Source organism: Pygocentrus nattereri, chromosome 17, assembly GCF_015220715.1.
Source record: "Pygocentrus nattereri isolate fPygNat1 chromosome 17, fPygNat1.pri, whole genome shotgun sequence".
NCBI classification, from domain to species: domain Eukaryota; kingdom Metazoa; phylum Chordata; class Actinopteri; order Characiformes; family Serrasalmidae; genus Pygocentrus; species Pygocentrus nattereri.
This window is the reverse complement of record NC_051227.1, coordinates 5,090,995-5,114,860: the sequence shown is the minus strand read 5'-3', so window position 1 is coordinate 5,114,860 and position 23,866 is coordinate 5,090,995. Positions and strand designations below refer to the sequence as shown.

The window sequence follows — 23,866 nt, the reverse complement described above, 5'->3', positions numbered from 1 at the left end:
TTAGTACTTTTACTTCAGGTCTAGAGTAAGGACTTCTACTTTTACTGGAGTAATATTTTACCTTAGGTGTCTCTACTTTAACTCAAGTACATGATTTGTGTACTTCGTCCACCTCTGGTACAAACAGTGTAGACAAACTTAGCTAATCAGCAGCAACACTAAACGTATATACTGTGTTTTTTGGATGTTGGTATGCTGGCCAACCGGTGCGTTCATGGAATTTCAGGTTAGAGTGCACATCGATAGGGTCCTTGCCGAAGACAGTAAGGGTGCATAGGGGGCGCTTTTCAGAAACTTTACCTACCTTGCGTGCACAAACTGAACTAATCTCGAGGACTTTGATTCTTTTCAAACAGTTCAAAATATTTTTTTCTCCATCAACTACTGGATTTAACTTTAACTCCAATCAGAATTATTAGCACCTCTGCTGCTTCCCCTGCTAGAAAAACCAGCAAAAACACAAAAGATGTGATTTTGATGCTGGTATTCTGGTCAAACAGCATGACCATGATGGGTGACTAGCTAAACCAGCATCAGACCAACATAAACCAGTATAAACCAGCTTAAGACTATTTTGCATTTTTAGTCTATATTATTTAGGGTGAAAAGAGAGATTAACTGTTTTTAGCCCACTCAAATAACACCTGCTCTCTGGGGGTCCTGACCATTGAAGAGCAGGGGACCAATGTACGCAGAGAAACAGATGGACTACGGTCTGTAACTGTAGAACTACAGAGTGAAAGTATACGGTCAGTGGAGCTGATAAAGTGGACAGTAAGTGTAGAAACAAGGCGGTGGATCTTAATGACCAGTGAATATACAACAGTTTTCCCACACATCCAAGCCAAGAACCTCATGATCACACCACAAATGCATTAAATATATTTTATTGTATTAATATTAAAAGACTTCATAGCTTTTTAAGACATCACTACATGATTTCAGTCAACATTATAGCAAACGTTTAAACCCGGGTGAGTCCTGGCCCATTAGTGGTCATCCTCAGGGTCGACCAGCAGGATAAGTTACGTCTAAAAGCAGGTCAGAGTATTTCAGTGCGGTTTAATGTAACATCATTCAGGACGTGTGACATCAGCAACCACAGTTAGAGCAAAGTAAGAACCAGAGCGAGTTTAAGTGCAGCGATATCACATCACATGCATGAGTGTTACACACTAGAGGGCGCCAGAGAGAGTCCTAAATGAACAGAAGTGAATGGAGCTAAAGGGATTAAAATGTTTTCTAGCCATTCATCAAGGAGCTTCCTTTAATTTTGGAAAAGCAAAAACATTCGTAAGGCTCCATGACTCCTACATAACTGAAATAAACCTTTATAAACGTGTATATAAATACACAAAATGGACAAAAGCAGTCTTTATGACACTCGGTAGAATAAGCCTTTTTAAAAGCTTTACAGGTTCGGATTATGCCTTCAACATGGCGGTGGTAGTATGAGGGAAGACTGACTGAGGGAGGGGAAAAACTCTGAGAACTCGGGCTGGGGTTCCGGGCAGATTCTGCCTGTTGCTAGAAGGCCGGACCCTCTCATAGCTGTAGTAGGACTGAAGAACGGTGGGGCGGTTGTGAACACTTTGCCATGATAACGGAGGGTGAGGATGTGAGATGATAAGGTGTTAGATTGGGAGGAGGGGTTTCAGACATTAATCTGATATAACTAGAACTTCTAGATGCTTGATGGAATAAGCCTTTATGAATGTCTTTAAAGGTTTAAGTCAGTTGTCACGAAAGGCTTACGTAGGTGTTGTGTAGCCTTGTGAATACTATCCTTTAGTAAATACCCTTCAGCATTACTGCTACTGAGTGCTGACTGGTTGGCATTAATCCTGCTGTGGGCTGACTGGTTGGCGAGATGATGAGCCCATTGGCTGAGTAAAGTGGTTCATGCTCACTAACCTCATGAACATACATAAGACACAGTTAGAAAGTCCTGTAACTGGAGTGGGAAAGCGTTATAATACATAACAGCAGCGTTAAAATATGCTATACTGTGTTATACATAAGCCTGTCATGACAACTGACTTGAACCGTTATAGACATTCATAAAGGCTTATTCCAACCAGCACTGGCTGTTGAGAGAATCAATAAATTAACCATTTACAAACTGTCGTTTTGCCCTGAAGCTCCACAGGATCCCATTCAGTCTGGACTTGTGAGCACCCTCTAGTGTCCAATGCACTTCTCCCTGCTAGAACTTCTCTGCTAAGAACACTTTCTGAAAAGACAGCAGGCAGAGTGACTTTAAAGGAAAGGGCAAAGGTCAGGGATCTGCCACTCCAACAGGAGGGCCTGGAATGCGCAACCAAACGTTCACACACTCTCCAGCACCAACCCCTCGTCAACAGTTCCTTCAGAAACTCAGCCAGTGTCAAAAGACAGTTCCGCTGTTCACTTACTTAACCATAAGTCACATGTAGCTCAGTCCCAACAGTATAAGCAGTACGCAAAACATTGACAGTCAAATTCCACATTTTGTCAATTTTCTAAGCAAAAAATACACGTTAAAGGCCCTTATTACACAATAAGGCTTATTAGTAACTACAGGGAAACGTCTGAGCTATTCTCAGGTTATAGAGGTGTATAATAAAACTTTGGGCCAGCTGGTGGGCCCAGGCCTTAGACTCAGTAAATAAACAGTGTGTGTGTGTGTGTTAAAATGCGCCAAAAATCAAAACATTTGCCCGGGGGTGCACAAACTTTTGCACACAGCTGTAAACTGATAGCGTCGACGGCCCAAATGAAAAATGAGCCCAGTAGCATCAACTGTAACCACAATTTTAGGGTTCAAAAAGTGACCATAACGTAAAAAAAGCATACATACATATTTACTACACACTTATGAATATTCGAAATACTTACACAGACATAAACTTCCACTGTAAGTAAAGCAACGTGTAAAACGAACGGGAGTTTTTAGCTAAATTAAGATTAATTAGCTGGCACACGTCCCTTCTTACAGAAATCCCTTTGTTTTTAAATTGCAGGTTTATTACTGCACTGAATGTGTTAAGAACGATCGGCTGACTGACAGACTTACAAACTTAAACAGTTAAACTGTTGTTCAGGTTCACCTCACAGATGCTGCCGTTCAACGAAAGTATTTAGTAGGGCGGAGCGGGGCACAACCTATTTTAGTTCTTGATAATTGAATTTAAACGTTTTTGTGCAAAATGAATAATGTTAACGACCTAAACGTGTTTCTTTCCAGCACCTGCTGTTTACAAACACCTCAGCTGCTAGCAGAGCGAGTGCAAATGTGCCAACTTACCCCACAAGCATGGCTAACTGTAATAGACTGACAGTGAAATAAAGTTTTTGTTGATTTTCTAAGTAAAAACTAAGTTAACCCCTTAAAATCTCAGGCTTATTACACAATAAGGCTTATTATTCAGCAGCTATCGTTACTCCAATGCAAACTGGCTGAGCTATTCTTAGGTTATAACTGTAATAGACTGAGGGCCGAGATTTAACAGGCAATAAAATGTCTGGTAAAATGATGAAAATCTCATCATACACATTTTTTTTATGAGGTTTCCAATCTTAATACATAAACATATCTGCATCAAAGCAAATATGACTGATGAAAAGGAGCTCTAAGCATCAGCAAATGTATTTCTGATGTAAATTAGAATCGTTTTTTATGAATTTGAGTATACAAACTTTCAGCTGTTTTAAATGTACATGACTGGTAAACAGACTTCTCTGATTGTTTGCTTTGGTGGTCTGAGCTGTTACAGTGTGTTAAACTAACCCCCCCGTGTGGAGGCTGTACTTCAGCCTGTCTGGCTCTCACTGTGAGCTGCTTATCTGCTTCTCAACGCTGCAATACGACAAATACCAAGAGCAGATTAAAACAATATAGGAGTGAATTCTGTACAGCTCACTAATCACAAGCACTTATGATGGAAAAAGTTACTTTATGGTAAGAAAAACAGTCTTCAGGGTGAATCTGGATCAATATCAATTTGATTACTATGAAAACTTGATGATGACGTTGCTATGGGAACACGTGACCAGAAGCACGTTCTAATAGAACTGGTTTGACTACATAAAATCTCAGTGTTACATTTAACCCCATGTTAGGTTGTGCCCTGTTCTCCTGTAAACAGCAGCCTGTTAGGTGTATAGGTAGCTTCATATATAAACAGCCTCTTCAGTCTTAGTTTCATTCCATATTAACTCACACAGGGCCTGGAAGGTCACGTTGTGGTCTGCAGTGATGAAATGCAAGAGAAAAAAACTCTTATTCCACTATATTATTATTTATTCTTATATTATATACTATTTAATTGTTCCAACCAAACAACATCACAGTTGTGCTCCAAATAGTTTTATGTTGTGAATTATTTGCCCCATCGAGTTCTCAAGTTTGATATACTCAATATTGAGAATGGACTGGGCTGAAATATCAACCAGATTTAAATACAACACTAATACAAATATTTTACTGTAAATGGGCTGGTTTATAAATGGTATTTAACTTAATATATTTATCTTTTTTTTTCTTTTCATTGGAATCCATGGCGGGACCTGCCAGATGCTTGGTGAGTTAATGTGGAATGACAGAGTAGCTCCAGTCAGGCCGCTGAACTGCCCACCCAACTGACTTAACTCACTATCCAATGAGCTTTAACTCAAATCTCCACTCCAACCCTAAACCCAACCCCAACCCCAACCCCAACGCTAAGCTGCCCTCAGACCGATTCAGGTCAATTCAACATATGTATGCATTGCTTTTTACAGCAGCCGTCGTCACAGAGCAGCTTTATAGAATTCCAGCCCCGAATAAACAAGCCGAGGGCAGCAGGGTCGGGACACTCCCTACAAGCGGAACGCTGAAAGGACTCAAACGGGGACCCAGCTAAATCCACTCTGGACAGAACCGCCTGAACAGCCCCCTCAGCTCAGGTGCTCCAGCTGCTCATCCCTCCATTCCTCCCGCTATCCTCTCTGCCCCCCCAGCTGTTTCGTCCACCCCCTCCTCCTCTGTATTGCGGCTGAACTGCCTGCGGGAGAGGCGCTCAGGATCATGGGACGCCATGTCGCTGAAATCACGGAAAATATCCTGGAATGTTTCATCATCGCCTGAGAAAGGAAGAGAGAGAGAGAAACAGATGAAGAGGAATACGACTGCAATGCACATCCATGCTGGATCCCTATTGTCATAAACCCATAACGGATCTCTATTGTACTAACTCATGATGGATCCCTACACTCATAACCCTTAATGGATCTCTATTAGTCACAACTCAAAACAGATCATTACACTAATACTGCATAACAGATTTCTATAGTGCTATAATTATAATGTATAATGTATCCTTGACAACCATAACCCATAATGGATCCCTGCAGCCATAATCCATAATGGATCCCTGAAGCCATAATCCATAATGGATCCCTGAAGCCATAATCCATAATGGATCCCTGCAGCTATAATCCATAATGGGTCCCTACAGCCATAATCCATAATGGATCCCTGAAGCCATAATCCATAATGGATCCCTGCAGCCATAATCCATAATGGGTCCCTACAGCCATAATCCATAATGGGTCCCTACAGTCATAATGTATAACAGATCCCTACAGTCATAATCCATAATAGATCCCTACAGCCATAATCCATAATAGATCCCTACAGTCATAATCCATGAAGATCCCTACAGTCATAATCCATAATAGATCCCTTGAGTCATAATCCATAATAGATCCCTACAGTCATAATCCATGAAGATCCCTACGGTCATAATCCATAATAGATCCCTACAGCCATAATCCATAATAGATCCCTACAGTCATAATCCATGAAGATCCCTACAGTCATAATCCATAATGGATCCCTACAGTCATTACCCATAACGGCTCCATATAGTCAAAACCTATAATGCAAAGGTCACCAGCCCTCCTCCTGGAAATCTACTATCCTGCAGAGTTTAGTGCCAACCTGCATCTAACCTTCTAATCTTCTAAGCATCTAATCTTCTTAGATTTCACTGCAGCTCTTTGGGTGGATGATTGAGCTGACGGTACAGCCAACTGAGTGCATTATGGGAAAATCTTACCTATGGATCCAAAGAACCCCTCAGAGTCCCTCATTTCCTCATTCATCCGTGCCATTCTCAAACTGCAGTACACACACACAGAGACACAGACACACACACAGTTATTTAAAATCAATAGACACCTGTAGAACATGTACACACACAGACACACCGCTTAACTCACAGGGTGACAATGTCAGCGTGAGCTGTTTCTATGGCGATACTGAGCGGATCCTTTCCTTTTTCATCTGCTGCGTACTGATTGGCTCCTCTCTTTAACAGCAGACACACCTGCCTGACCAATCACAGCACAGCATGTCCATTTCTCACAGTATATACTTATACTACAACACATATAATAAACATACAGTGTAATAATATATAAACACACAGCATACTTTATATAATAAACATGCCATATATTATATATGTCAAATCAAATGGCCATTTTAGGTACACCTCCACTCACTGTCCATTTTATCAGGTCCATACAGGGTCAAATTGTAGCTCTACCATTCTGTAATTTGTTAGGCCCCTCTTTACCCAGTTCATTAATGGGCAGGACCGTCACAGGACCACCACAGAGCAGGTATTATTAGGTGCACCTACACTATATTTCCAAAAGTATTCACTCACCCATCCATAATCATTGAATTCAGGTGTTCCAGTCACTTCCATGGCTACAGGTGTATAAAGCCCCTAGGCCTGCAGACTGCTTCTACAGACATTAGTGAAAGAATGGGTCGCTCTCAGCAGCTCAGTGAATTCCAGCGTGGTACTGTGATATGATGCCACCTGGGCAACAAGTCCAGTCAAGAAATTTTCTCGCTGCTAAATATTCCACAGTCAACTGTCAGTGGGATTATATCAAAGTGGAAGCGATTGGGAACAACAGCAACTCAGCCATGAAGTGGTCAACCACATAAAATGACAGAGCAGGGTCAGTGGATGCTGAGGGGCATAGAGCGCAGAGGTCACCAACTTTCTGCAGAATCAATCACTACAGACCTCCGAACTTCATGTGGCCTTCAGATCAGCTCAAGAACAGCGTAGAGAGCTTCATGGAATGGGTTTCCATGGCCGAGCAGCTGCATCCAAGCCTTACATCACCAAGCGCAATGCAAAGCATGGAATGGAACGCCACTGGACTCTAGAGAAGTGGAGACGTGTTCTCTGGAGTGACGAATCATGTTTCTCCAGCCGGCAATCCGATCGACGAGTCTGGGTTGGGTGGTTGTCAGAACGGTACTTGTCTGACTGCATTGTGCCAAGTGTAAAGTTTGGTGGAGGGGGGATTATGGTGTGGGGTTGTTTTTCAGGAGTTGGGCTCGGACCCTTAGTTCCAGTGAAAGGAACTCTTAATGCTTCAGCACCAAGAAACACACTCCTAACCCTTGTGGAAAGCCTTCCCAGAAGAGTTCAAGCTGTTATAGCTGCAAAGGGTGGGCCGACATCATATTAAACCCTATGGATTAAGAACGGGATGTCACTCAAGTTCATATGTGTGTGAAGCAAGACGAGTGAATACTTTTGGCAATATGGTGTATGTGGTAAGTGGACCTGATAAACTGGACAAACAGCGTAGAAACAAAAGTAGGTGGAACTAAAAGTAGCCATATACAGTATAATGTGCATGCTGTGTTACCCGGTGTGCCCCCGTGTGGCTGCAGCATGTAGTGCAGCTTGTCCATGCTGGTCTCTGTAGTTCACATTGGCTCCATTCTGCAGCAAAAACTCACATGCCAGTAAAGAACCCTGCACGCACACGCACGCACACGCACACACACACACACACACACACAAACACACACACACACACACACACACACACACACACACACACACACACACACACACAGTGACCAACTATAATCACACTCACTCTCAGGACAAAAAATGATGAAAAAGAGGTGGAGCTTACCCCAATAGCAGCACCAATCAGGGCAGTCCGGCCCGCCTCCTCTGGGTTGCTCCAGTTCACATCCGCTCCCTGGGCCAGAGCTGTCGCCATGGTGACCAGTTCCCCGTCCAGCACCGCCTGGTACAGCTTCTGTCCTACCCGCATCTTCAGGTTCTCTATGGAAAAAGAGTGGATGGACACACAAACATCACAATGTGTCCATAGGTATTTCTGAAATGTAGTAAAAGGAACAATATTAATGTCAATCAACAAGAATATCAATAAATATGAATGTCCATGTCAAATATCAATAAAAATGAGCTGACCAGCATCAGCAGATTCACAGTCCTTCTTCACAAAACTCCGCTCCACATACTTCCTCCTAATCCACACCTCCTTCACCTGACTGACAGAGAGAGAGAGAGAAAGTGAGAGAGAGAGAGAGAGAGAGAGAGAGAGAGATACAGAGGTGTTAGAGCTGGAGCGAAGCGCATTTAACTAAGTCTGGGATCCTTCAGCTTCATACAGCAGTAGATCCAACCATCCATCCATTTTCCAAGCTGCTTCTCCGTCAGGGTCCCTAACAACATCTATGCAACACTTTATTTGTTCTTCCTATGTTATACAGTAATTTGCACATAATGTTACCAGTGAGGCTCCATGACTTCCAAATAATATATAATCTGGTCAACTGTTATAATCTGTAAGAGGAACTCCTTGGTGGTGGTGAGAGGAACCAGGGGTCGCCATGACAACAACAAAAATATAGACATTTTATTTACCATCCAGACCCACCAGACAACCTACACGAGTCTTCTGAGTTTATATGGAATGTTGATGATGGAAAATAGTGGAAAATCTGGAATAATCAGTTTTCTTTGGGGACTATTTTGCCTCACAGCTCCCTGCATGTCTCCCTCCACCATGAATGGAGTTTAACTCTAAACTATCATAAAACAGCGTCTCAGTCATCAGGCAGTGAATTCAGAACCATTTACTGTAGGAACTTTCTGTGAGGAGCTTTTAGAGGTGGACGTCTGGTTCCTATCATCACCACTGTGAACAGTTCTGACTTTAAGTTTATCTAGGACAGAGAGTTTCACACCAAATCGCTCTGAGCAGCTCTGTTTACATCTAAACCACTTAATTATGCAGAAATTTTGAAAAATGGTTGCCTTGGAGCAAGTTGGGAGTGCGGAATAAGTTTCTGGTATAATGTGATGCACCGTCATGCGACAAGTGATCCAAGTCTAGATTAAGCTGTTCATTATTTTATATAAAGATTTATTGTGTTTGTACTGTTGCGTCCTTACCGAGAGCTCTGAGGATCAGGCTTTGTCAGTCCGTCAGATGGACTACATTCATAAATGCTGTTAATGACATCATTACCCAGAACGCACAGCAGCTACAGGGAGCAGAATTAAAGAAATCAGAGAAACTCTGTTACTGACCTCAATCACAACAACAGAATAGAACACATTTCCATAAATCTTTTATAAACGGAGCTATTATCTATGTTAGAACATACTAAATGCTACAGACAGTAAAACTGTCCCTTCAGCCAGCAGGACAGAAAAACGTCCAGCTAATAAAACTCAGTAATGACTTTGATTTGATGCCCCTTATTTATCAAGCATTTCAAAGTAAGAACACTGACCCGAGGTCAGGTTCTATCAGTTCACGGAACTCTATTCAGTATTACTTAAAAGCTGTAAGCTGACCTCAGATCAGTATCCTTACTGTGAGATAAATATGGGCCACCATTCGTGGGTCTGAGGAGGCGGCTCGTTTACCTTCAGCTGTTCTGGGTCCCAGGAATCCAGAGTGAGCGAACGCACCTTAGACAGGTGAACACCCAGACTCCTAAACCACATCACAACAAGGTTTTCACACTAATGTCATCATTTGATGTGTATTTGATACCATGTTTATGATGTTCTGTTCAGTAGGTGGCGCCGTGTGCCTTTTACTGTCTACACAGAGAAGGTGAAGAAGTCTAGCCATTCACTCACAACACCACAAACCAGTGGGACAGTTATCAGAGTCGGTCTTTAACATCTACACTGGGTGTTCCAAACAAAACTACTGACTACATATGAATTTATATTTTAAATTATGAATATATCAGTGTCCAGAATGATGACTATAGTTGTAGAAGATTCTGAAATGGCAGATAAAATCATTTTAAAAATAGTAACTATCCAGAATTCACCATACTTCAGAGATCAAATATAAAAAAGGTTAAGATATAACTACAGTATATACACTCAGCGGGCACTTTAGTAGGAACACCTTGCTAGTAAAAGGTCGGACCCCCTTTTGCCTTCAGAACTGCCTTAATTCTTCTCGTCATACTTTCAACAAGGTGTTGGAAACGTTCCTCAGAGATTTTGGTTGGTTATTTGAGTTCCTGTTGCCTTTCTATCATCTGGAACCAGTCTGCCCATTCTCCTCTGACCTCTCACATCAACAAGGCATTTTCGTCCACACAACTGACCGCTCACTGGATATTTCCTCTTTTTCGGACCGTTCTCTGTAAACCCTAGAGATGGTTGTGCATGAAAATCCCAGTAGATCAGCAGTTTCTGAAATACTCAGACCAGCCCGTCTGGCACCAACAACCACGCCACGTTCAAAGTTCCTTAAATCCCCTTTCTTCCCCGTTCTGATGCTCGGTCTGCACTTCAGCAAGTTGTCTTGACCACCTCTACATGCCTAAATGCGTTGAGTTGCGGCCGTGTGATTGGCTGATTAGCTATACAAACAATTGTACCTAATAAAGTGGCCAGTGAGTGTATTATATAATACATAAATGTTATCATGTTTTTGGCTCTGTCAGTCTGTCACTCAGGACAACATGAATATGAGTTATTAATGAACCTGTGTATCCCGGAGCACTCGATGCAGACGGTGATGCCAAGGTTCACACTTGCCCAGCGAGGCTCCGCCTCCCCACAGTCACAGCAGCGATGGTTACCATGGCCACGGACAGCCACGCCCAGTGCAGCCGGCAAGGAGGGGGGGTCAGGGACCGGGACGGGGGGTGACGGTTTCACCTGATCACAGACAACAATTAAAACACACTGGACACCAAGAGGGCTGTTAATATTATTAACTATTATTATTATAATATTAACACAACGTTGGATTTACAAACAATGCAGCCAGGGTTAATTACGTAACACAAACCTGAACTATTTAATCCTTTTAAACTGGACTTTTAATGAGAACAAATTGTCATTTGAACATCTGCATGATGACTGACAGTTAAACATTTATGGACGTGGTTTGAGGTGGTTTTGTTAGACCGACCACGAACACTGCATGTATGCTGTCGGTACCTGAGTGTGTTCAGACTCTTTCTCTCGGTAAGCGATGTCAATACAGCTCTGCACTGCATTAATCCAGGCCATCTTTAACTCCTCCGAGTCCGCCTGTAACACACAACACCTACACACACACACACACACACACACAACTAACATTAACACATTCAGAATTCTACAGGTCCACCTGCAACATCAGCTGCTTTCTACTTTATGTAAAAGAATACAGCGGTCACACGGAGTTCAGCCAATCAGGCGAGAGCAGGCTAGTGTTGATCATAAGCGGCAAATTTAAAGCTCTGAAGGCAGAAGAACGTTCATTCAGAGTGTCCACAGCGTGCGCTCCACTTACTTCTGTACACTCAGGAGCTCGAAACAAAAACGCCGATCAATCGAATCCAGAGACTTCACCGCACACAGCCGCAAGTCATCGAACAGCACCACCGGCTGCTCCTGCACACAAAAACATATACAATCAAACACCAGCGCAGATTAGATCTGAACAGTATGACATTTTATCTAGAAAACAAAACTTTCAATAGGTTATCCTCTCTACAGACCTCCTCTATGCTTCATCTGTACACATGCATTGACCTCGCTCCCACAGACCTGCTTTATTCTCCACTCCATAGACCTGCTCTCTCCTTCACTTCATAGACCTGCTCTCTCCTTCACTTCATAGACCTGCTCTCTCCTCCACTCCATACACCTGCTCTCTCCTTCACTCCATAGACCTGCTCTCTCCTCCACTCCATAGACCTGCTCTCTCCTCCATTCCATAGACCTGCTCTCTCCTCCACTTCATAGACCTGCTTTCTCCTCCACTTCATAGACCTGCTCTCTCCTCCACTCCATAGACCTGCTCTCTCCTCCACTTCATAGACCTGCTCTCTCCTCCACTCCATAGACCTGCTCTCTCCTCCACTTCATAGACCTGCTTTCTCCTCCACTTCATAGACCTGCTCTCTCCTCCACTCCATAGACCTGCTCTCTCCTCCACTTCATAGACCTGCTCTCTCCTCCACTCCATAGACCTGCTCTCTCCTCCACTCCATAGACCTGCTCTCTCCTCCACTTCATAGACCTGCTCTCTCCTCCACTCCATAGACCAGCTCTCTCCTCCACTCCATAGACCTGCTCTCTCCTCCACTTCATAGACCTGCTCTCTCCTCCACTCCATAGACCTGCTTTCTCCTCCACTTCATAAACCTGGTCTCCCCTCCCCTCCATAGACCTGCTCTCTCCTCTCCTCCAACCCATAGACTTGCTCTCTCCTCCACTCCATAGACTTGTTTTATCCTCCACTCCACATACCTGTTCTCTCCACCATTCTATAGACCTGCTGTATCTCCTACATCTAACACACACGTGATAAACTCTTTATAATCAGTGTATGATTACCTTGTGTGTTTTTGTGTACAGCAGCTGGTTATTATTGGTGGAAAACCAGCACCTGAATTAGAAAAAAAAGAATGATCAGCAGTGATAAACAGAGAACCAGAAAGTGGAATCTATCTGTCTCTCTCTCTCTCTCTCTCACCTCTTCCACGTCTTATTCTTCCTGCGAGAGCGTTTGAAGAGGTAGCCCTGAATAACGCCTGCAGTGGATGGACTCAACACCACCACAGACTCACCACAGGCATCCTGCGAAATCAACAAACACCAATCACCACAGAAACAACCAACACCAAAGAGCGCAGAACAACAAATCTCCAAATACTGCAAGACAAACAAAACAACAAAGACCAAATACTTTAAAAACAACAAACACTTCAAAACACACCACAGGCATCCTGCAAACAAACAAACAAACAAACACCCACTACTGCAAAACAACAACGCTTCAAATACTGCAAGAAAAACAAATACTGAACATGAGCGGATCAGACACAGCAGTGCTGCTGGAGTTCTTAAACACCTCAGTGTCACTGCTGGACTGAGAATAGTCCACCAACCACAAATATCCAGCCAGCAGCGTCCTGTGTGACCACTGATGGTGACCACTGATGAAGGACTAGAAAATGACCAGCACAAACTGTGCAGCAGCAGATGAGCTGTCGTCTCTGACTTTATATCTACAAGGTGGACCAACAAGGTAGGAGTGTCTAATAGAGTGGACAGTGAGTGGACATAGTGATTAAAAACTCCAGCAGCACTGCTGTGTCTGATCCACTCGTACCAGCACAACATACACTAACACACCACCACCACACTAACACACTAAAACGCAAAGTGGCTTTTTCTGGTCATTCCTGGTACTCACCCTCTGCTGGACGACCAGGTGCTGGTTTTCCAGATCTTTCCTCTTAGCCGTACACTCAGTGGACAGCTGGGCCAGCTGTAGGAAAAAAATACAGTCCAGTCCATGTTTAAAATTTCACTAAATACAACCACAGCTGAGAAAGAAGCAGCTCGGTGGAGCAACATCTACTACAGCTTTAATTCTAGTGCCACCAACACTGAGACACCAGTCAGGGACTCATGTCAGGGACTGCAGTGGTGAACAGAAACTCTAAGCGAGTGTCATAAGAACACCACCACTATTATGTTGAATGGCAATGACTGGTTTTGCCTTACATGACCTGAAATGATCAATGATGGTCCTGTGATGTACGTCTGAGACCACAGTGAAGGTTACTTTAAAGCAATAGGCAATGAGAGGCTGTGTGTTGCTGTGATTTGACCACGGAGAAGGGTGTTATTAGGCACGACACAAAGCGGAGAAAAACTTCCTTCCCTATGATAAAATCACTGTAACGTACGGCCTCAACTGCTTTTATAAAACAGTGGCCAACATAAAATCTGATAAAATACAAACATTTTCAGAAAATACTTTAAGTTGTTAATAATAATCAACATAAACAAGTGCTCCGCCAAGAAATGCAGTTCCTTTAGAGTTCATTATCGTTGCCAAGCGACCATGGACCACCGAATGAGGAGAACGCCTGGTCGCCCATCGCTGTTAATTGAGGTCATTTCATTAATGTTTTTCAACTTTTTCTTGTAGAACAAGGAGCATATTGTAGTTGGAACCTCATATCTCCATTTTTGTCATTTTTCAGTTTTCATCATAAGTTCAAAAAATGCCTGTTGCCCTTTATATTGTGTGTAAATTTCATGAAAAATGGACCAAAAGAAACGGCCGAAAATGAGTTGGAAAGACGTCTGGTTCCATTGACCTTCATTAAGAGTAAAGTAGGTTTTTTCCTTCTCCTGTAAAGTTACCATTTTGGAGATACGAGGTCTTTGAAGATACGAGGTTTTCTTAAGACAACAGCGATATAATAACGCAGCACAGTTTAATGGAAAAGCTTTCGCCTTATAAAGCAGGTGAGGAAGTCGTGGCCTGGAGGTTAGGGAACCAGCCCTGTGACCGGAAGGTCGCCGGTTCGATCTCCTCGGCCGACAGTCCATAACTGAAGCTCCCTTGAGCAAGACACCTAACCCCCAACTGCTTCCTGGGCGCCGTGGATAGGGCTGCCCACTGCGCTGGGCAAGTGTGCTCACTGCCCCCTAGTGTGTGTGTTCACTAGTGCGCATGTATGTGGATGTTTCACTGCACGGATGGGTTAAATGCAGGGGTCTAATTTCACAGTGTGCAGACACAGTGACAAATGGTTCAATCCATTCAAGGGATCAGATTTTAGGACCAGAACTAACGGTTTAATAATTACGGCTATACTGGGGTTAGAATCATACCTCAGATGCCATGGTCTTCATGGTGGGCTCCAGGTCTCTCAGCAGGTCGAACCCCTGATGGAAAAACGTATACTGTGCGTGGAAGTAAGAGAATACCTAAAAAACAAACACAAAGAATCTCACGTAAGACAGACGCAACACCTCACTGTCTCTACTGGTTTACATTAAAGCCCCTTTTCTCAGGACACTTACTGAGTTCAGGATGTCCAGCTTCTGCTGAACCTTGAAATTATTCAGCTGGAAAAGAAAGACAAGGGAAACAGGATAAGCGTCCATCCCAGTTCTGTTCATTTTCTCCCTAAGAATTCAGGATAAAATCAACCATTCAGGGTCTTTACTGTCCCGTATTCAAATCTGTACTATAGAGAAAATCAGGGGTGGGCGATATGGTGAAAATATGACAATCACGATACTTCAAAACGTCTGCCTTCGATCATATTTAGTCTCTCATGACACAGACGGAAATTTCTTTAAGCTGCACCCAATAGTTTATTATCTTTGTACTATTTTTGGTATTATTTTATTAGTTTTTATTTTTATCTCATTTATATCTTCTGTTTACAGTGTTCTTGAGTATCTTAATAGGTGCTTGTAAATGTATATATATATATATATATATATATATATATATATATATATATATATATATATATATATATATATAATTAAAAATACAATATTATTATTATCATTATTATCATTATTATTATTATTATTTTCACTGTACACTACATGCATCACAATCAGATTTTCTGAAACGGGCAAAACCTGTACAGCCACATAAAATACTGTAGAAATAGTAATAATAATAATAATAATAGTGTTTTTATTCAATGTTTTACAAGCTGCACAGCAATAAATCATTAATAATTAAACAATGAAACAAGAAGGCGCTCAGTGACCTGAGTGCTGTCAATATTAAGATTAAGTGACCCTTCTTGGTCCTACAACAGGGACTAATCTGTGCAGTGAAACACCACATACACACTAGTGAAGACACACACTAGGGGGCAGTGAGCACACTCGCCCGGAGTGGTCGGCAGCCCTAGCCACAACACCCGGGGAGCAGTTGGGGGTCAGGTGTCTTATTCAAGGGCTCTTCAGTCACATACAGTCAGCTCAGGGGATCAAACCGGCAACCTAACCTCCAGCCAGGGGCCTGATTCACGAAAGTGTCTCAAGAAAGAAAATCTTCTTAAATGAGTCTTTTTTCTTAACTTCATTCTTCAGAAAAAAAAATTACAAGAAATTGTTACATTTCAAACTTCTTAAGAATTTTCTTATGTCTTATTTATATTCTCTTATTATCTGATTAAATAATGCTTTACGGTACATAAACCATTCCTCAACAAAGTCTTACGTTATGAGCTGGAGGTTAGGGAACTGACCCTGTCACCGGAAGGTCGCCGGTTCGATCCCCACAGCCGACAGTATGCGACTGAGGTGCCCTTGAGCAAGACACCCAACCCCCAACTGCTCCCCAGGCGCTGTGGATAGGGCTGCCCACCGCTCCGGGCAAGTGTGCTCACTGCCCCCTAGTGTGTGTGTGCTCACTAGTGTGTATGTGGTGCTTCACTGTACGGATGAGTCAGATGTGGAGGTGAAATTTCCCCGTTGTGGGACTAATAAGGGTCTCTTAAGATTATCTTAAGAGAATATCTGAGAACTTCTGAGAACATTCTTACAAACTTCTTAGTTGTAAAACCACTTGGGTTCAGAGATTAATGCCCTGTATAAAGGACATTAAAGCCTTGTACCCAGAGCTGGTCAGTATGACAGAAATATATATTTTATACAGTCGTGGGCTGGAGGTTAGGGAACCGGCCCTCTGACTGGAAGGTCACTGGTTTGATCCCCTGAGCCGACAGTATGTGACTGAAGCGCCCTTGAGCAAGACACCTGACCCCCTACTGATCCCTGGGTGTCGTGGATAGGGCTGCTCACTGGCCGCTAGTGTGTGTGTGTGTGTGTGTGTGTGTGTGTGTGTGTGTGTGTGTGTGTGTGTGTGTGTGTGTGTGTTCACTAGCGTGTATGTGGTGTTTCACTGCACGGATGGGTCAAATGTGGAGGTGAAATTTCCCCGTTGTGGGACTAATAAGGCTCACTTAATCTAACCTAACCGTATAATATATAATAAACATGTAACATCACGATTCATTGAGCAGTTTCCTGATACACAATATTCGAGAAATTTTGGTTTTTCTGACCGGTGATACGCTGGAACAGGCAAAGAAATGCCACGTTTAAAAAGAGAACACTAAAATTTATGAATATAGTGATTCACACTCCACATTTCACACCCTGTCCTGCACCAAATCCAACAAACAGGACTAATTACGGCACCTGTTTTCAAACATGCAGTCGGGAAGCATCACACGCCCGGAAAAGCATTCAGTGACACATTCATGATAATGATGAACACTGTCGTACTGATCAGCCCAGATGTGACTGTATAATTTGTGCGTCTGACCAAACGAAGCACCGAGCAGTGAAATCCTGAAAGGTGTCTCTCGCTTAAATGTGTTCACATCACGGGAACTGTACAGTGTTCTAACCTTCACTGATAATACAGCAGGGCACGGTTCCAGGCGGAGTTCTGAGGTAATCCAGAGTAAACACTGTGCAGAGTAAACACACGCCGAGGCAAATCCGGGACTGACGCGTCCGCAGCAAACACACACAGCCAATGAGATTACAGCGTTCAGCCACCCCCAATACAGGTTCCCCACCTCACACAAACACCTCACGCTTTCACTGATAATGTGTCTCACAGTGCAGAGACAGAAGACCACCCAGCCAACACCGTCAGCCTCAACACCGCGTTATCAGGATATTCTGGAACGGCTTTAAATAATGTGCCCTTCATTTACAACAGCACTGCAGCAGAGACCCAGAAGCCCTCACTGACAACAAAGACCATTCAGATCATTCATAACATACAGATAATCTGAGCTGGGGCTAAACCTGGGTTAACGTTAATCTGAGCTGGGGCTAAATCTGGGTTAACGTTAATCTGAGCTGGGGCTAAATCTGGGTTAACGTTAATCTGAGCTAGGGCTAAACCTGGGTTAACGTTAATCTGAGCTGGGGCTAAATCTGGGTTAACGTTAATCTGAGCTGGGGCTAAATCTGGGTTAACGTTAATCTGAGCTGGGGCTAAATCTGGGTTAACGTTAATCTGAGCTGGGGCTAAATCTGGGTTAACGTTAATCTGAGCTGGGGCTAAATCTGGGTTAACGTTAATCTGAGCTAGGGCTAAACCTGGGTTAAAGTTAATCTGAGCTGGGGCTAAATCTGGGTTAATGTTAATCTGAGCTGGGGCTAAATCTGGGTTAATGTTAATCTGAGCTGGGGCTAAACCTGGGTTAACGTTAATCTGAGCTGGGGCTAAATCTGGGTTAACGTTAATCTGAGCTGGGGTTAAATCTGGGTTAATGTTAATCTGAGCTGGGGCTAAATCTGGGTTACTATTAATCTGAGCTAGGGCTAAACCTGGGTTAACGTTAATCTGAGCTGGGGCTAAATCTGGGTTAATGTTAATCTGAGCTGGGGCTAAACCTGGGTTAACGTTAATCTGAGCTGGGGCTAAATCTGGGTTAACGTTAATCTGAGCTGGGGCTAAATCTGGGTTAATGTTAATCTGAGCTGGGGCTAAACCTGGGTTAACGTTAATCTGAGCTGGGGCTAAATCTGGGTTAACGTTAATCTGAGCTGGGGCTAAATCTGGGTTAATGTTAATCTGAGCTGGGGCTAAATCTGGGTTACTATTAATCTGAGCTGGGCGAAACCTGGGTTAACGTTAATCTGAGCTGGGGCGAAACTGTGTGCAGTGGTGTGTTGTGCAGTGGTGTTGAGTAGTGGTGTGTTATGTCTTATATAGTTGTGTTTTGTGTGTTTAGCAGTTGTGTGGTGTGGTGTGTAGTGGTGCGTAGTTGTGCAGAGGTGTAGTGGTGTGGTATGTAGCGGTGTGTTGTGCAGTAGCGTGTTGCGCAGCAGTGTGTAGTATAGTTGTGTTGTGTAGTTGTGTGTAGTGGTGTGGTGTGTAGCGGTGTGTAGTGGTGTGTTGTGTAGTGGTGTGTTGTGTTGTGTAGCGGTGTGTTGTGTAGCGGTGTGCTGTGGTGTGTAGCCGTGTGTTGCGGTGTGTTGTGTAGCGGTGTGTTGTGTTGTGTAGTTGTGTGTAGTGGTGTGGTGTGTAGTGGTGTGTTGTGTAGTGGTGTGTAGCGGTGTGTAGCCGTGTGTTGCGGTGTGTTGTGTAGTGGTGTGTTGTGTAGCGGTGTGTTGTGGTGTGTAGTGGTGTGTTGTGTAGTGGTGTGTTGTGTTGTGTAGCGGTGTGTAGTGGTGTGTTGTGTAGTTGTATACCTGCAGGCAGTAGTCCAGGGCGAAGTGCTGGAAGCACTTGCGCGTGGCGATCAGCAGGTGACTGGCTCTTTCTGCCTCTGCAGGTTTGTTCGGGGTAATCTGAGCGTTTTTCACTGCAGCCAACTCCACATCGCCCCCTATCCTCACAAACTCACGCTGCGCCTCGCGCATCTGTGGCAGGAACCTGCACCAGAAACACACACACAGACACAGACACACACACACACACAGACACAGACACACACACACACACACACACACACAGACACACGTTACACTGCAGACTGCATCACACACTCAGCCAAAAGGCGGTGATTTAGTGTGTGTGTGGTGACGCACTGTGACAGGAGGTGAGTGAGCTGCTGGGTGATCGCTCTCTGACTCTGATCCAGCAGCATCTGAACAGGAGCATACAAGATATTAGTGTTCATAATAATAATAATAATAATAATAATAATAATAATAATAATATTACATATAAAACACACTGCTGTAGATCTTATAAACTGTTACGTACACACATTAGCACATGCTTTTACTTGTGAAGTAAAAACACTTAGAACAGATTCTATCTATAAATGTTTAACTAATGTATTATAACTAGTGAACATAGTTATGAATCTTGTCTTATTAGCCTGTTTTATAACAGACTCTCTGATTCCTGCCTGAGCAGTGAACTGAACCCTGCTCTCAACTGTTCACAGCAACCACACAGACAAAAAGCAAGTAGCAATATTAGAGTCATCTATTAATCTAAGACTGTAAGAATATTAAAAACCAATCCTGAACACTTCTGTTCTCAAACAGCCCTAACAAAAAAACAAAAGAGCCAAAGATGAGACTTTAGTGTGATAAAATCATCTAGAACCCAAACGTAATTAGCGTGAGTGACTCACTGTGTGGAAGTGGATCATCTCCTGCAGGCCGTGGTTAAACTGACGCAGGCAGTTCTGAACAGAAACACAGATTAAGGGACAGAGTCAGCGGGTTCTGGACTCGAGTGATGAGGCAGCGACTCTACAGCTCACACACAACGGCCGGTCATACACAGAGGTATTCAGCAGAACTACATACTGGAAATCCACACGGAAGACAGATCTACAGACAACAGAGTCACTGTTCACATCAGGAGGCCGCAAGTCACTAATATCACCTCACGTCTGTCTCGTCTGTCCACCGCCTCGTTTCTACTCTCACTGTCCATCTTATCAGCTCCACTTACTGTATAGCTGGTCTTTGTAGTTCTACAGTTACAGACTGTAGTCCATCTGTTTCTCTGATACGCTGTTACCCTGTTCTTCAGTGGTCAGGACCCCCATGGACCCTCACAGAGCAAGTACTGTTTGGGTGGTGGGTCATTCTCAGCACTGCAGTAACACTGACATGGTGGTGGTGTGTTAGTGTGTGTTGTGCTGGTCTGAGTGGATCAGACACAGCAGTGCTGCTGGAGTTTTTAAACACTGTGTCCACTCACTGTCCACTCTATTACACACTCCTACCTCGTCAGTCCACCTTGTAGATGTAAAGTCAGAGACGACAGCTCATCTGCTGCTGCTCAGTTTGTGCTGGTCATCCTCTAGTCCTTCATCAGTGCCCACAGGACGCTGCCCACAGGACGCTGCCCACAGGACGCTGTTGGCTGGATATTTTTAGTTCTCAGTCCAGCAGCACTGCTGTGTCTGATCCACTCAGACCAGCACAACACACACTAACACACCACCACCACGTCAATGTTACTGCAGTGCTGAGAATGATCCACCACCCAAATAGTACCTGCTCTGTGAGGGTCCGTGGGGGTCCTGACCACTGAAGAACAGTGTAACAGAGTATCAGAGAAACAGATGGACTACAGTCTGAAACTGTAGAACTACAGAGTGCAGCTATACAGTAAGTGGAGCTGATAAGATGGATGAGCGTAGAAACAAGGAGGTGGTCATGATGTTATGGCTGATCGGTGTAAATATGTGCTGGGGACCTCGGGGGGAGGGGGGGTTGGGGAGGCAGGGCCCAATCCCCCCCGTCCATCCATCTATGACTCGTCCGAGGATTTTATTTAAGGCAATCAGTTAGTTATGGTGGCCACAAAACTACACGATGCAGAACGAAGCTCACAGTTTCTTGAAGTTCGTCAAATCACACTCACTCACCGCTATGACGGTGTGTTTGTTGTAGTGAGTGAACTCGGCCAGCGCAGACAGGAAGAGCTGATTACACTCCGCATACGCCTGACCGGCCTCCACCATCCTACTGCACAGCTTCACCACCTGAGAGACACACAGACAGACAGACAGTGAGCACAATGTAGGTGTTTCTAATAAAGTGGCCAGTCAGTAGAAGCACAAGGTGGGCGTTTCTAATAAAGTGGCCAGTTAGTGGATGTAAAGGGTGGGTGTTTCTAATAAAGTGGCCAGTCAGTGGAAGCACAAGGCGAGCGTTTCTAATAAAGTGGCCAGTTACTGGACGTAAAGGGTGGGTGTTTCTAATAAAGTGGCCAGTTAGTGGAAACACAAGGTGGGCGTTTCTAATAAAGTGGACAGTTAATGGATGTAAAGGGTGGGTGTTTCTAATAAAGTGGCCAGTCAGTGGATGTAAAGGGTGGGTGTTTCTAATAAAGTGGCCAGTCAGTGGAAGCACAAGGCGGGCGTTTCTAATAAAGTGGCCAGTCAGCGCGAGGAGGTAAGGGTTTGCGATTAAATACAGTAACGTTACCTTTTCTATGCGACCTTCCAGCTCTTCTACGTCACTCTCGTGCTGTTCCAGCGACTGCCTGCAGTGACGTCAGGAAAAAACAATAAATGAATAAATAGACGCATAAACAGATAAACAATCGGCAGCCCGGGTTCGTTTACTGGCTGTGCAGGTCGCTGAGCACCTGAACGAGGGCGAGTCCCGCACACACTCCTCAAACCGCAGGAACCCGTCCATGCTGCGGCTGAAAACCCGGATTCGGCTCTAGAAGCGACAGCCCCGCATCCCCCCTGCGGTAATGACCGAGGCCGCTCTCCGCCGCTGTCGCTGACCCGCTGTCGTTGTTTTCCGTTGGTTGTTTATTCCCGCGGTAATTATCGCTCTGCTTACCGACTCCACTCGCATAACGGGAAACGGGAAACGCATCAAAGCGGGAAACGCATCACAAGACCCGCCCCTCCGGCGCTGTCATTGGCTGGTCGCGTCCCGTCTCCTGCGCTGTGATTGGCTGTTGGTTCGCCCTCGCCTGCAGCCCGCCTATTAGAGGGCTTGTTTATGAGTTATTTTAGCGTCGTTTGATTATTATAATGAGCTCATTCAGGCGCAAAACACTCGCAGTGTCAGTTTAGTTCAATATAAAAGAAGAATTTGCACAAACTTGTTTACGTTTCTAACCGATGAGCTCCGCTGTTGCTATGGTGACGTCCGCTTTTCAACTAGCCAATCGGAGAGCTGTTGGTATCAACTGCCAGCCAATCGTAGCGCAAGAGCTTTCAGCCAATTCCTCAATACAGGGGGCGGGACGTACCGAAAAAAAGGCCGGCTACAAAATAAAATAAAATAAAAAAATAAAAAAAAGGGGAAAAAGACCCACCGCGATAAACATACTTCATAAATGCTATAAAATACCGACAAAAAGCATGACTAGACACACATTTATTGATCAGATTTATAGCGATGTGAAAAGTGGTTTAGATGGACCGTTAGTGGCGCTTTACAAAATAAAAGTCTCACCAAAATCCACAAGTAGAGCAGATCTAACTCATACTGGGTTTGCAGTTCAAAACACGGTCTGCAGTTGACGCGAAGAAGTAGTGAAAGTGTACAGCGAGTACAAAAGTGCTGTATAAAAAAGTGCTACGTCACAGAACTGGTGTGGACCTTCTTAGTCCATCCAGCATTTATCAGCTTAGGCTTGTTAGACTCAATTTTTGGTCTAAAATGAAATTGCTGAATATTCAGAGTGAGAAGTGTGAGCAACAGTAAAGCAGCCCAGGAGCTGAGGGTGGAATTACACCCAAAGAAGAGGATTAGGAACTAAATAGTCAGGCTTGAAATTGAGCCAAGGGAAAAATCTAACTGTACTCACTAATATACTTGAGCAAAAGTAAAAGTAATCATCAGAAAAACCGAATTAAACCAGACTAAATACGCTCTTCTTAATCAAACACACAATTGATCAGTGTTGTTGACTCACGATGCCCACAATACACTGAAAAAGTGTGTATGATGAGGTAAAATGTGAATAAATGAGAGACATATTGACCCTAGAGCTTTACATATCGCTGTTGTAGGAACAAAACATTGTCGTTTCTCAGTTTCTAACCTGATTTAAAAGTATCTATTGTCCTTTACATTGTGTGTAAATTTCATGATGAATGGACCAAAGAAATGGCTTAAAATGACCTGGAAAAAATTCTGGTTCCATTGACTTCCATTAAAAGTAAACTAGGTTTTGTCCCTCTCCTCTAAAGTTACCATTTTGCAGATACGAGGTTTTGTTCCGACAGCAACGATACGCATACAGACTTATTTTCACTGTTTACTGTAGGGAG

At 43.7% G+C, this 23,866-nt stretch overlaps 1 protein-coding gene across 1 annotated transcript; it reads right to left on the bottom strand.

Moving 5' to 3' along the window:
- Nucleotides 1-871: 871 nt before the first annotated feature.
- Nucleotides 872-22,467, bottom strand: zgc:162872 (BAR_ACAPs and ArfGap_ACAP domain-containing protein). Its single transcript, XM_017681506.2, has 22 exons — nt 22,216-22,467; nt 22,053-22,110; nt 21,491-21,607; nt 20,240-20,293; nt 19,683-19,741; nt 19,344-19,527; nt 15,177-15,221; nt 14,985-15,080; nt 13,549-13,623; nt 12,826-12,929; nt 12,687-12,738; nt 11,638-11,738; nt 11,301-11,409; nt 10,840-11,015; nt 9,753-9,822; nt 9,273-9,364; nt 8,286-8,365; nt 7,981-8,135; nt 7,705-7,814; nt 6,244-6,354; nt 6,081-6,142; nt 872-5,103 (listed from the first exon to the last, which is right to left on the bottom strand). The coding sequence occupies exons 1-22, from the start codon at nt 22,266-22,268 to the stop codon at nt 4,940-4,942; spliced, it is 2,127 nt and encodes a 708-aa protein (XP_017536995.1). The 5' UTR covers nt 22,269-22,467; the 3' UTR covers nt 872-4,939.
- Nucleotides 22,468-23,866: the final 1,399 nt, after the last annotated feature.